Below are 13,597 nucleotides of genomic sequence, written 5' to 3' on the forward strand. Positions count from 1 at the left end.
GTTACAATGTACAGAAAAGTTCGGAGGCACGAAAAACGTAGCAACGACCAAATCTTTATATTTCTTGCCATTCTTGACACTCGGGGAAATAAACAAGTAAATCAACAACAGCAATAGAAAAAGAAAAGGATCTTGATGGACTTATCACACATAAATACTTGTGCCACTGCATTGCTCTATTCATTCACAGGCCAGTTTGGTGTCGAAGCTGGTCAAGCAGATCGCGAACGCCTGGAACGCCGAGAGCGGGTACCGGTAGTCCATGGTGAACATGTCCTTGGTAACCTTACCAAACTGCAGGATCACTTTCTCGTGATCGGACGTCGAAGACGACGATGAACTTGAAGGCTGGAGCTGCTGCTGCTGGGGCGGCTGCGAAGGTTCAGACGGCGGCAATGCAGCAGCTGCCACCTGTGGCGCGGCTGCCGTCAGCTGGAAGTTCTTCACGGAGGCCACAGTCACCCTGCCTCGGAAGTTGAGGCACCAGCACTGCAGCTGCTCATGCCATCTCGGCACCTTGTTGCGGAGAACCAATGGCCTCTCCTTGGCCTCCCCATCTTCTTCCTCTCGCCGCAACCCACCACTTACATCTGAGAATCGGGAGCTTGAGAAGCGAGAGCTGCTGAAGTCTGCCATGGAGAACCTGGAGGAGGCGTTCGTGCTGCGGAAGGACTCGTCGAACGGACCGGGGAGCAGCTGCTGGGGTTGCCCAGGCACCACGCCATCCGGGTCGACTGCAGAGGCTGGGATGGAGTGCATCGTGCACTGCATACGCCTCGGCCCCCTGGTGCCCAGCACGTTGAGCTCGTAATTCACCTGGGCGATGGGGTAGCTACCGGTGGGCACCTTTGGTGACACCCTCCTGGAAGAGATGCGGCGGCTGCCGCGCTGGCATGGGACGAGGCTCCCGGCATTGTATGGCGGCTGAGTGTCGTAGACGATGAACTTCGTGCCGAGGAAATTAGACCTGTTGGTGTACATACAATGTCAGATCTAAATCACTGAAGGTTAGATAGTAAGAAAAACGTTGTGAAGGAAGGTACTTCACCTCATTTTTCCAACATAGCCGTTGCTTGACCGCGAGATGTTTTTAGAATCCACAGAAATTACGTATTCGGTATATGTTGTTCGTCGATTCCTCTTGGCTGCTAGCAGGAACTTTCCGTTCTCACTAAGCACAGCTACATGTCACATAACATATAATCAGCACAGCATCCAGCAACATTGACTACCACGTTGCTAAGCAATGCACACAGCAATTGTTCTGTATGAGATTAATGAGAGAAGCAGCACATATGCTTACCAGGGCTAAGGCAGAGGTAGAGATAATAGGTTAGTGTTGATTTGTCCCTTCTAATGAAGCACTGGATTAATCCATCTCGAGGTCCTGGCTGTAGATAAAACATCAAATCAGAGTCAGACAGGTGCAACCTTTCATATGCACTATGTAGGCATCGACGTAGGTAGGCATGTCTTTCTCACTTAAGAAGCCTCTATCTGCTACTTTTCAGTAGGCAAACTTTTGTAAGCAGGCATATCTTACTTTTCAATTGCCTACGAGAAAATTGCTACAAATTACTACTAGGTAAGCATACCAACTACTATTATGTCGATTTCTTAAGATTCACGCGACCACCATTTCCCAGTTTCAATTTTTTATTTAGGCTGTAACATGAGAAAAAAATACAAGCTACCCATCATGAACGACAGCTGCAAATATTCATGATAAATTCAGTTGGATGTTTACCTGTTTAAGCGACACCGGAAAAGTGAGTTTCCCACAGAACTCCGGGCTCTGAACTATATCTTTACAGATCTCTCTCCACGCGCTGCAGACCGCCGCACAAGCTACGACATCTTTGCGCGAGGGCCAAGTGCTCTCGCCTTCCTCCAGCCTTTTCATCACATCACGAAGTAATTCAGGAGGAAGGCCAACCCAGCCATTCTGATCAGCCACCACAGCTCCGCCGTGCGGCTCACCCGGTGGCCCGAAAGATTTCCCCCGGTGATGATGGCCGGAAAGACCAGGGAGGCCTGAAATCCTCACGTCAAAGCCCCGCCTTGATAAGCTTCCGAAGCTCTCTCTAACATCGCGGACTATGCTGCGGAAAGACATATCTGCCGGAGACTCTGCGATGACAACCAGAACTTCCCCGATTTCCTAGTGGTCAAGGTCTTCTGAATGAGCTTTCCGGCACTGCATATACACAAGGAAAGCAAAATAGGAGGAAGATTAGCGTCTAGTGGTGCTGTAAAATAATCATCCACTAGGAAAAGCAATCAGCGCGTATAGACTAACGAATCGCGGACTAGAGATTACTAATACAGCTTCGTTACTAATACCATTCTTGTTTGAATAGTCTCGAGTCAGTGGGCTAGCGGTTCTAGTCGCGCACTGAATGCACGATAGATGATGGGAAATTGGCTACACAGACAGCCAACTCTCTGACGGCGATGGGTGGATGGAAAAAACAAAGCCCACTGATGGCGAAAGGCTAACAGAAGGCGCCATTTTACTGGTATAAACCTAATCGTGCCACACGTCAGGCATGGCACCACAATTTTGACCCACTCTTCTCAGAGGAACAAAGTTTGACCTTTTTATCCTTTATGACCTGCAGTGCAGTTGCATAGTAACATCTCTTTGCTACTGTGGCAGGTACAAGATCTACAGAAACTTCAGAGAAAACCCGTACTTCTATGTTGTGAAATGGAAGAGAAAAAGAATTTACAATTCATCTAAGCCTAAACAAAAGAAAATAAACATGGAATCGAGCAATCAGAGCGCTGGAAACATATGCTAGATATATGAAGTTCGCTGCAAAAAGTGGAGGAATTGGACGCCAGAAATGGAGGCGTTGGTGGATGCAGAGGAGGAAGAGTGAAGGAGGAGGAGCGGCCATCTCACCGGCCCCAAATCGAGCTCCTCGACCTGACGACCCAAAACTTGAAAGAGATTCTTCCTCTTCCGCGGGGAGGAGATCCCAACCTTTTGCGGCCGAGGCCAGCAGCGAGCGATCTCTCCTCCGCTTTCCCCAAAGCCCCCGGAAGCCAAAGAAGACGGACAGGGGAGCAAAAGCGACGAGCTTTCCACCTGTGATTGAACCCGCGACCTTTCTCCTCCAGCGAGAAAAAGGCTTTCCGGCGCGAGCTTTGCTCCAAAAGATGCGCAGGAAAAGGTGGAACGGCACGGGGACGGAGGAGGAGCCCGGTCCGGTGTATCGGCCGATCTTCTGCAGCCGCTGCGGCGGAGGCGAGAGGGGATTCGGGAGGCGAGGCTAGGGGATTTATGGGAGGGGGATTGAGATGGGGAAATGGGACTTGGTTTGGAGGTCGGTAGGGGAGGGGGGAGAAGGAAGACCGGAGGGAGGAGGGGAGCGAATCGTGAGAGGATTCCTTTTTTTTTAAATTGGATGGAAAAAAGGTTTTGTTTCACATGACCACCTCACCAACCGGCCCAGCACATTGGCTGGCCGCCCGGCCGGCCGTCGTGTACTCTTGTAGTTCTCCGATTATACAAATGTGCACATCTGCTGACTGCTAAATGAGTTATACGGATCGACTTTTACCGTACTACGTACACAAGTTTGCTGGATTCGCCGGAAAAGCCTGATGTTGTGTTTAGTTGTAGATGACCGAAATCACAAAGGAAATTGATGAAAGTCCGGTATTGTGCCTGATTAGTCTACACTCCGGACAGACCCAGAAGCCAATTCAGCGGTATCTCATCCTCTTCTGCTTACTTTCACACTCCCTGCATGACGGGACTTGGGGTGGAGTAAGACGTTTTCAAAATAAGACTAGTGTTTTTAAATAACAAGGGTTTTGTTTTGAAATAAAAAGGTTTTGTTTCACATGAATAGAGTATTGTTTTTTTTTTTGCGAGGAAGAGTATTGTTTTCTTTAGGGTGAACAAGAGTAGAGTATTGATTGGTGCCCATCTGCATCGGTGAACGGTAAGTACATATGTAATAGTAGCAACTAGATAAGCCATGTATGACTTTCTGGATCTACATCTCTCCTCCGTCCAAGTAATATCAATTTTAAATATGAATTATAGTTGTTGGTAGGTGGTCCACAAACCTGTTTATAAATTTTGTTACTTATAATGTTCTCTTGTAGTGCAGTGGTATGCATAAATCCAAAGTTTCTTCCACGATACAATAATAATTGATTTGGGCATCGGTTTACCAATTCCAGATTGACTTTAGATGCCGTGAGATGGATTGTCCACACATGATCTTTGGCTCTTTGCAGCGTCTATGACATTTTTGTCAATGCTATGCTGCTAATATTCATAACGACGATGCATATGGAACAGAAGCATCTAGTGCTGGCCGTGGATGACCCTCACCCGTGTGCCACGCAAACAAACTGCTACTGCTAGTCTGGCAACGTGCCTAGCTGAATATCTGTTTTTAAGCCACGTACGTAGCATTGCCGACACATGTGACTTTTTTTTTTGGCTTCGTGAGTCAAGAGAAAAGAAAATAACAATGTCGACACCACATTATTCTTCGTTGGCTAGATCAAAATACTCATCATGCCTCAACGTCATCCAAGAAAACTGACTATAGTGACTTTCTTCTCGCACCGGGTCTTCTGCAGGCCTCCTTCAGCACGAGGGGGTTTGTTGCACGCGGGATCGGCAAGACATATATTGTGGACCGTCGATTTGTGGCAGGGCAAATTAATTGTGTATATTGTCTGTTTTCTCTCGTATAGCGCCTTCTATACGTGTGTAATGCACTCGTAAATGGGAAGCGATATAGTATCTTTTTGTTACGTCTTCAACGTATCTATAATTTTTGATTGTTTCATGCTATTATATTATCTGTTTTAGATGTTTTATATGCATTAATATGCTATTTTATATTATTTTTTGGACTAACTTATTAACATAGAGCCTAGTGCCAGTTTCTGTTTTTTTTCTTATTTTTGAGCTTCGCAGAAAATGAATACCAAACGGAATAAAATCTTCGCGATGATTTTTCTTGAACCAGAAGACACCCCGGAGACTTGGAGATCAAGTCAGAAGAGCCGCGAGGCAGCGGCAAGGGGGAGGGCGCGCCCCCTGCCTTGTCGCCTCCTCGGGACTCCTCTGACCTAACCCCTGGCCCTATATATTCACATATATTCCCAAACCACCAAAGGCATCCACGAAAACACATTTCCACCGTCGCAACCTTCTGTTCTCGTGAGATCCCATCTTGGGGCCTTTTCCGGCATCCTGCCGGAGGAGGATTCGACCACAGAGGGCTTCTACATCAACTCTATTGCCCTTCCGATGAAGCGCGAGTAGTTTACCACAGACCTACGAGTCCATAGCTAGTAGCTAGATGGCTTCTTCTCTCTCTTTGATTCTCAATACCATGTTCTCCTCGATGTTCTTGGAGATCTATCCGATGTAATCTTCTTTTGCTGTGTGTTTGTCGAGATCCGATGAATTATGGATTTATGACCAGCTTATCTATGAAATATTATTTGAATCTTCTCTGAATTCTTTTATGCATGATTTGATATCTATGTAACTCTCTTCGAACTATCGGTTTAGTTTGGCCAACTAGATTGGTTTTCTTGCAATGGGAGAAGTGCTTAGCTTTGGGTTCAATCTTGCGGTGTCCTCACCCAGTGACAGTAGGGGTAGCAAGGCCGGTCGATGTGTAGAGTAATAGTAGTAGATGCAGGCAGGAGGCGGTCTACTTGACACGGACGTGATGTCTATATTTCATAATCATTGCCTTAGATATCGTCATAACTTTGCGCATTTCTATCAATTGCTCGTCAGTAATTTGTTCACCCACCGTATTATTTGCTATCTTGAGAGAAGTCTCTAGTGAAACCTATGGCCCCCGGGTCTATTTTCCATCATATAAGTTTCTGGTCTACTATTTTGCAAACTTTTACTTTTCGATCTATAAACCAAAAACCCCTAAAATATTTACTTTATCTTTTGTTTAGTTTTATCTATCTCTATCAGATCTCACTTTTGCAAATGATCGTGAAGGGATTGACAACCCCTTTATCGCGTTGGGTGCAAGTGTTTGATTTTTTGTGCAGGTATTGGTGATTTGTGCGTTGTCTCCTACTGGATTGATACCTTGGTTCTCTAACTGAGGGAAATACTTATCTCTACTTTGCTGCATCACACTTTCCTCTTTAAGGGAAAAACAACGCAAGCTCAAGAAGTAGCACATCATAACAATGGATGAAGAGGGACTAATGTAGAGAAATATCAGCGTTGTGCAAAAACAATTTATTGTGCTTTTCTTCTTGCTTGTTGTCTATTCTTGTACTACCCTATTCTCCTCCAAAAACACTTGTCTTGGACGAGAAATTGTGTAGAAGAAAAGGCAGAGAACCTTTGCTTTTCTCAGCGATTGAAATACATCAACGGCATTAACAACAAGAGCAGAGGTATATCTGGAGCTTTTGCTCAAAAAGTTGGTTCTTGTTGTATATTTCATCTACATTGATGTTTCTTGTTGCTAGACCTCTTGAATCTGTTTATTATGTGATTATTCAGATTGTTTTGTTGCTAGACCTCTTGAATCTGTTTGCTACGTGCTAAATCACACTATTGATGGTTATGCTGCTAGCTGTTTGTTCTTCTACCCACTTGTTCTTTTCGAAGAACTCTCACTTGGAATTATTCAATTTTCCTAGTATCAAATATTCTCATCTCGGATCTAACAACAAATAAAAAGGTGACACTAGCTTTACTTATCAAAAAAGTTTTGTGTTAAGTTGCACGGAGATAGAAACTTAATATTGTGAAACTGTACTAGTAAGTTAATATGATTGAAACTTAAGTAATTCATCGGTTTGATCTATTTATTCATTGTAGTTCGTACCCACTAATATTAAAAATACCCTGATGTGCAATCACTACTAGGAAAGTGATTATATGTGGTGACTGTGTTAGAGCATCTACAGCCGGACTTGGCAAATCCGACCCCTCAAACGTCCGCGGACGCGCCTGGTCGCGTCCGTGAACAGTGACCGGGCATGCCTCAAAAAATGCATTCCACATCCAGATACCTCAAATTAAAAACCTCAAATCCATATTATTACATGCAACATGAAACCTAATCTAAACGGAGCTCGCCCGGTGCCGCTCCCCGCTCGCCCGGCTCCGCCCTAGCCATGTCCGGCGATAGGTTGCGCTCCTCGGAATGTTGGTCCGGTCACCGGCAAGGTAGAGTAGGGCATGGGACACGAGCCTGCTCACAGGACTCAAGGCACCGCCGTCTCCCATGCCCTACTCTTTCTCTTCGGAGTCGGGAACCCAAACGGTATCGGTGGATGTCAGATCGATGATGGATTCATCAGGGGACGAGCCGTCGACAACCACCACGATGCGGTTGCGTCACCTGGACTGATGCCCCATACAGGGCGCCGGAGAATGTGACTCCGCCTCGCCGATGTCCGCCGCCGCCTCCCGTGCCCGGCGCCTTGCGCGGCGGGCACGCCGTGCCATGGCCTCGTGGGACGATGGTGCATCCCGAATATTGATACGTCTCCAACGTATCTATAATTTTTAATTGTTCCATGTTGTTATATTATTAATCTTGGATGTTTTATATTCATCTTATAGCAATTTTATATCATTTTTGGTGACTAACCTATTGACATAGTGCCCAGTGCCATTTGCTGTTTTTTGCTTATTTTTTACTTCGCAGAATATCCATCAAACGAAGTCCAAATGTAGCGATTTTTTTTGGAGAATTTTTTCTGCCTAGAAGAGACCCAGGGAGCCCAGGAGGTGTACCGGAGGAGGCCCGTGGGGCTCACAAGACACCAGGGCGCGCCCTGGTGCCTTATGGGGCCCACGATGATCTTTTCCACTGCCTCTCAGCTCTATAAATACCCAAATATTACAAAAACCCTACAATTCCAGCCACTGCAAGTTCCAGAACCACGAGATCCAATCTAGAGCCCTATTCCGACACCTTGCCGGAGGGGGAAACGATCACGGAGGGGTTCGTCATCCTCATTGGTGCTTCTCCGATGATTCGTGAGTAGTTTACCACAGACCTACGGGTCCGTAGGCAGTAGCTAGATGGCTTCTTCTCTCTTTTGGATATTCAATACAATTTTCTCCTCGGTGTTCTTGGAGATCTATTTGAGGTAATGACTTTTAGCGGTGTGTTTGTTGGGATCCGATGAATTGTGAGTTTATGATCAGATCTATCTATGAATATTATGAGTCTTCTTTGAACTCTTATATGCATGATCTTTATAGCCTCGTATTTGTTCTCCGAAACTTTGGTTTGGTTTGGCCAACTAGATTGATTTTTCTTGCAATGGGAAGAGGTGCTTTGTTATGGATTTGATCTTGTGGTGCTTATTCTCAGTGACAGAAGGAGACATGACATGCATGTATCGTTGCCATTAAGAGTAAAAAGATGGGGTCTATTCCTGCATGAATAGATCTTGTCTACATCATGTCATCATTCTTATTGCATTACTCCGTTTCTCCATGAACTTAATACACTAGATGCATGCTGGATAGCGGTCGATGTGTGGAGTAATAGTAGTAGATGCAGACAGGAGACAAAGGGAGTCCTGGATTAGGGGGTCCTCGGGTGTTCGGGCTGTGTGATGTGGGCCGGACTGATGGGACGTGAAGATACAAGGCAGAAGACCTTCCCCCGTGTCCAGATAGGACTCTCCTATGCATGGATGGCAAGATTTGTGTCCGGATATGTAGTTTCCTTCCTCTGTAAACTGACTCTGTACAACCCTAGGCCCCTCCGGTGTGTATATAAACCAGAGGGTTTAGTCCGTAGAGGCTATCGGAATTCATACAGGCTAGACAGCTAGGGTTTAGCCATTACGATCTCGAGGTAGATCAACTCTTGTAACCCATATACTCATCAAAGTCAATCAAGCAGGAAGTAGGGCTTTACCTCCATTAAGAGGGCCCGAACCTGGGTAAATATCGTGTCCCCTTTGTCTCCTGTTACCTTCGATCCTCAGACGCACAGTTCAAGACCCCTTACCCGAGATCGGCCGGTTTTGACACGACATTGGTGCTTTCATTGAGAGTTCCATGGTGTCGTTGGCAGAAGGTTCGATGGCTCGTTCGATCATCAATAACGATGCTGCTCCGGGGAGACTTTCCTCTCTGGTCAGCTTTTTGTGTTTGGCGGCTTCGCCCTACGTGCCAATTCAATTGGCCACCTTGAACAGATCGACAACTACGCCCCTGGTCATCAGATCAGGTTTGGAAGCCTGAATTACGTCGCTGATATCCGAGGAGACTTGATCTTCAAAGGGTTCTCGGCCCTGACCGCTCTTCATCCACAAGAGAGAAACCTGTCGGATCCACCATCAGGCTCCGTTCAAGAATTAACTGTCATCCCTGCCCTGACTTAGATCCAGAGCAGACCACCTCATCCGAAGATGGGAGTTTGAAGCCCACCGGGCTCTCTCCTGCTACGGAGTTCCCAGCCGGAGACCGAGAGGCGGCCATGTTATTCGCGGACCTGAAATCAAACAAGACTCTTCCTGTCGTCGGAAAGCCAAACTCACCTTTGGATGCTAACTCCAAACTCTCGAGGTTTGCGTCCATTGAGCACATTCAGGCGGCGTTTACCATGCCCAGCTCCACAGGTCCTCGGTTTCCTGTCCAGCCTTCGCTCCTAAACGAGGCTCTGGACTTAATGCGATCTCTCGCCATTACGGAAGTATCAACTCCAAACTACGCCCAGCCCGAACTAGGGGCTGAGTGCGGGGAATTTTGCGTCCCACCCACAACCCACTTGGTAGCCACTGTCGAGGACTTAACCGACATGCTCGACTATGCCTCCGAAGACATCGATGGTATGAACGACGATGCCGGAGCCGACCCAGGCCAAAATCCGCCTATCACTGGGCGTTGGACGACTACCTCTACATATGACGTGTATATGGTAGATACACCCAAAGAGGACGATGACGGAACTCAGGATCCGATTGAGGACAAGCCCGTCGAAGCACCCCCAAAGCGCCGACGTCAGCGGCGCCGCTCACGATCGCGTCGGGAAAAAGAAAGTAACACCGACACTGGAGACAATAACACTCCGGAGAATGTCGAAGAATCCGACCACCCCGTCGAGCCTGCCGTTGAGCAGGATGAGTGGGAAGTGTTGGGGAACGTAGCATGCAATTTCAAAAATTTCCTACGCTCACGCAAGATCTATCTAGGAGATGCATAGCAGCGAGAGGGGGAGAGTGTGTCCACGTACCCTCATAGACCGAAAGCGGAAGCATTAGGTTAACGCGGTTGATGTAGTCGAACGTCTTCACGATCCAATCGATCCTAGTACCGAACGTATGGCACCTCCGTGTTCAGCACACGTTTAGCTCGATGACGTCCCTTGAACTCTTGATCCAGCAGAGGGTCGAGGGAGAGTTTCGTCAGCACGACGGCGTGGTGACGGTGATGGTGATGTGATCCGCGCAGGGCTTCGCCTAAGCACTACGACGCTATGACCGGAGGAGTAAACCGTGGAGGGGAGCACCGCACACGGCTAAGAGAACAATTGATGTGTCTTTGGGGTGCCCCCTGCCCCCGTATATAAAGGAGGGGAGGAGGAGGCCGGCGGCCAGGAGGGGCGCGCCAAGGGGGGAGTCCTACTAGGACTTCCTTTCTCCACCAGAGGGAAAAGGAAGGAGAGGGAGAGGGAGAGGGAAAGGGGGGCGCCGCCCCCTCCCCTAGTCCAATTCGGACTGCCATGGGGGGGCGCGGCCACCCCTTGTGGCCCTCCTCTCTCTCCACTAAGGCCCAATATTTCCCCCGAGGGGTTCCGGTAACCCCTCGGTACTCCGGTAAAATACCCGAACCACTCGAAACCATTCCGATGACCGAATACTACCTTCCAATATATGAATCTTTACCTCTCGACTATTTCGAGACTCCTCGTTATGTCCGTGATCTCATCTGGGACTCCGAACAAACTTCGGTCACCAAAACACATAACTCATAATACAAATCGTCATCGAATGTTAAGCATGCGGACCCTACGGGTTCGAGAACTATGTAGACATGACCGGGACACATCTCCGGTCAATAACCAATAGCGGAACCTGGATGCTCATATTGGTTCCTACATATTCTAAGAAGATCTTTATCGGTCAAACCGCATAACAACATACGTCATTCCCTTTGTCATCGGTATGTTACTTGCCCAAGATTCGATCGTCGGTATCATCATACCTAGTTCAATCTCGTTACCGGCAAGTCTCTTTACTCGTTCCGTAATGCATCATCCCGCAACTAACTCATTAGTCACATTGCTTGCAAGGTTTATAGTGATGTGCATTACCTAGAGGGCCCAGAGATACCTCTTTGATACACGGAGTGACAAATCCTAATCTTGATCTATGCCAACCCAACAAACACCTTCGGAGACACCTGTAGAGAATCTTTATAATCACCCAGTTACGTTGTGACGTTTGGTAGCACACAAGGTGTTCCTCCGGTATTTGGGAGTTGCATAATCTCATAGTCAGAGGAATATGTATAAGTCATGAAGAAAGCAATAGCAATAAAACTTAACGATCATTATGCTAAGCTAACGAATGGGTCTTGTCCATCACATCATTCTCTAATGATGTGATCCGGTTCATCAAATGACAACACATGTCTATGGTCAGGAAACTTAACCATCTTTGATTAACGAGCTAGTCAAGTAGAGGCATACTAGGGACACTCTGTTTGTCTATGTATTCACACATGTACTAAGTTTCCGGTTAATACAATTCTAGCATGAATAATAAACATTTATCATGATATAAGGAAATATAAATAAGAACTTTATTATTGCCTCTAGGGCATATTTCCTCCAGTCTCCCACTTGCACTAGAGTCAATAATCTAGATTACATAGTAATGATTCTAACACCCATGGAGTCTTGGTGCTGATCATGTTTTGCTCGTGGAAGAGGCTTAGTCAACGGGTCTGCAACATTCAGATCCGTATGTATTTTGCAAATCTGTATGTCTCCCTCCTTGACTTGATCGTGGATGGAATTGAAGCGTCTCTTGATGTGTTTGGTTCTCTTGTGAAATCTGGATTCCTTCGCTAAGGCAATTGCTCCAGTATTGTCACAAAAGATTTTCATTGGACCCGATGCACTAGGTATTACACCTAGATCGGATATGAACTCCTTCATCCAGACTCCTTCATTTGTTGCTTCCGAAGTAGCTATGTACTCCGCTTCACACGTAGATCCCACCACGACGCTCTGCTTGGAACCGCACCAACTAAAAGCTCCACCACTCAATATAAATACGTATCCGGTTTGTGACTTAGAGTCATTCGGATTAGTGTCAAAACTTGCATCGACGTAACCATTTACGACAAGCTCTTTGTCACCTCCATAAATGAGAAACATATCCTTAGTCCTTTTCAGGTATTTTAGGATGTTCTTGACCGCCGTCCAGTGATCCAATCCTGGATTACTTTGGTACCTCCCTGCTAAACTTATAGCAAGGCACACATTCGGTCTGGTACACAACATTGCATAAATGATAGAACCTATGGCTGAGGCATAGGGAATGACTTTCATTTTCTCTCTATCTTCTGCAGTGGTCGTGCATTGAGTCTGACTCAACTTCACACCTTGTAACACAGGCAAGAACCCTTTTTTTAACTGATCCATTTTGAACTTCTTCAAAACTTTATCAAGGTATGTACTTTGTGAAAGTCCTAAAAGTGCGTTATATCGACTATAGGGGGTGAATAGGTGATTTTTACAAATTCGTCACTGAGGAATTTCAGGGTGAGGAAATTCCGAAGTCATGAACGACTAGCAGCAGAATAAGTACTCAGATGCAAGTATAACAGAACAGTAGCACAGACATCATGATGAAATGAAAACAAGCACAAACTACAAGTAGCGTAAACACATGATAAGCAGGCTGAAGACAAATTGACCGAAGAAATTGAACTGAGGAAATAGAGAAAGTCTCCAATCAAAGTCTTCAAACAGTAACGATCAAGAACAACAACACAGTAATGAGGAAATGAAAGGGTTGAGGAAATAGAACCCGTAGCTCGGTGAATACAGTGATTTGGTAGACCAGTCCCAACTGTTGTGACAGTTGTACGTCTGGTTGGAGCGGCTAGGTATTTAAACCTGAGGACACACAGTCCCGGGCACACAGTCCTCACCGTATTCTCCTTGAGCTAAGGTCACACAGACCTCGCCCAATCACTCGTGGTAAGTCTTCAGGCGACTTCCAAACCTTCAGAAACTCGGTCACTCGGCGATCCACAATTTCCTCTTGGATGCTTTAGACCATGACGCCTAACCGTCTGGAAGATGCACAGTCTTCAAAGGTAACAAGTGTCGGATCCACACAGGAACAATCTCTTCAGTGATTCTCAATCACTTTTCGTTTGTAGGTGTTTGGGTTTGGGTTTTCCTCACTTGATGATTTTCGCTCAAAGTCCTCGGAGGATGGGATGCTGTCAATGACAAGTGTCAGTTTCTCTTGGAGCAGCCAACCAGCTAGTGGTTGAAAGGGGCGGCTATTTATAGCCTAGGGAGCAGCCTGAAATGATAAGACATATATGCCCTTCAATGATATGACCGTTAGGTGGGTA

At 46.5% G+C, this 13,597-nt stretch overlaps 1 protein-coding gene across 3 annotated transcripts; it reads right to left on the reverse strand.

The window, feature by feature from the left end:
* Window positions 1-38: 38 nt before the first annotated feature.
* On the reverse strand, window positions 39-3,395 carry LOC123167865 (tubby-like F-box protein 12). 3 transcript variants are annotated; one of them, XM_044585725.1, is made up of 5 exons: window positions 2,909-3,395; window positions 1,748-2,197; window positions 1,304-1,391; window positions 1,049-1,181; window positions 39-967 (listed from the first exon to the last, which is right to left on the reverse strand). In XM_044585725.1, the coding sequence occupies exons 2-5, from the start codon at window positions 2,114-2,116 to the stop codon at window positions 181-183; spliced, it is 1,377 nt and encodes a 458-aa protein (XP_044441660.1). In that variant the 5' UTR covers window positions 2,117-2,197; window positions 2,909-3,395; the 3' UTR covers window positions 39-180. The 3 variants fall into 3 exon arrangements, with proteins under 3 accessions (XP_044441660.1, XP_044441662.1, XP_044441661.1); XM_044585727.1 differs by having other exon boundaries at window positions 3,095-3,381; XM_044585726.1 differs by having other exon boundaries at window positions 2,990-3,381.
* Window positions 3,396-13,597: the final 10,202 nt, after the last annotated feature.

This window comes from Triticum aestivum, chromosome 7D (assembly GCF_018294505.1).
Source record: "Triticum aestivum cultivar Chinese Spring chromosome 7D, IWGSC CS RefSeq v2.1, whole genome shotgun sequence".
Classification (NCBI taxonomy): domain Eukaryota; kingdom Viridiplantae; phylum Streptophyta; class Magnoliopsida; order Poales; family Poaceae; genus Triticum; species Triticum aestivum.

Coding starts and splice junctions, on each gene's coding strand:
- LOC123167865 (XM_044585725.1), bottom strand. CDS start 2,116: ATGTCTTTCCGCAGCATAGTCCGCGATGTTAGAGAGAGCTTCGGAAGC. Junction 1,392..1,747: donor TTCCGGTGTCGCTTAAACAG/GTAAACATCCAA, acceptor TTTTATCTACAG/CCAGGACCTCGAGATGGATT. Junction 1,182..1,303: donor CTACCTCTGCCTTAGCCCTG/GTAAGCATATGT, acceptor TGTGACATGTAG/CTGTGCTTAGTGAGAACGGA.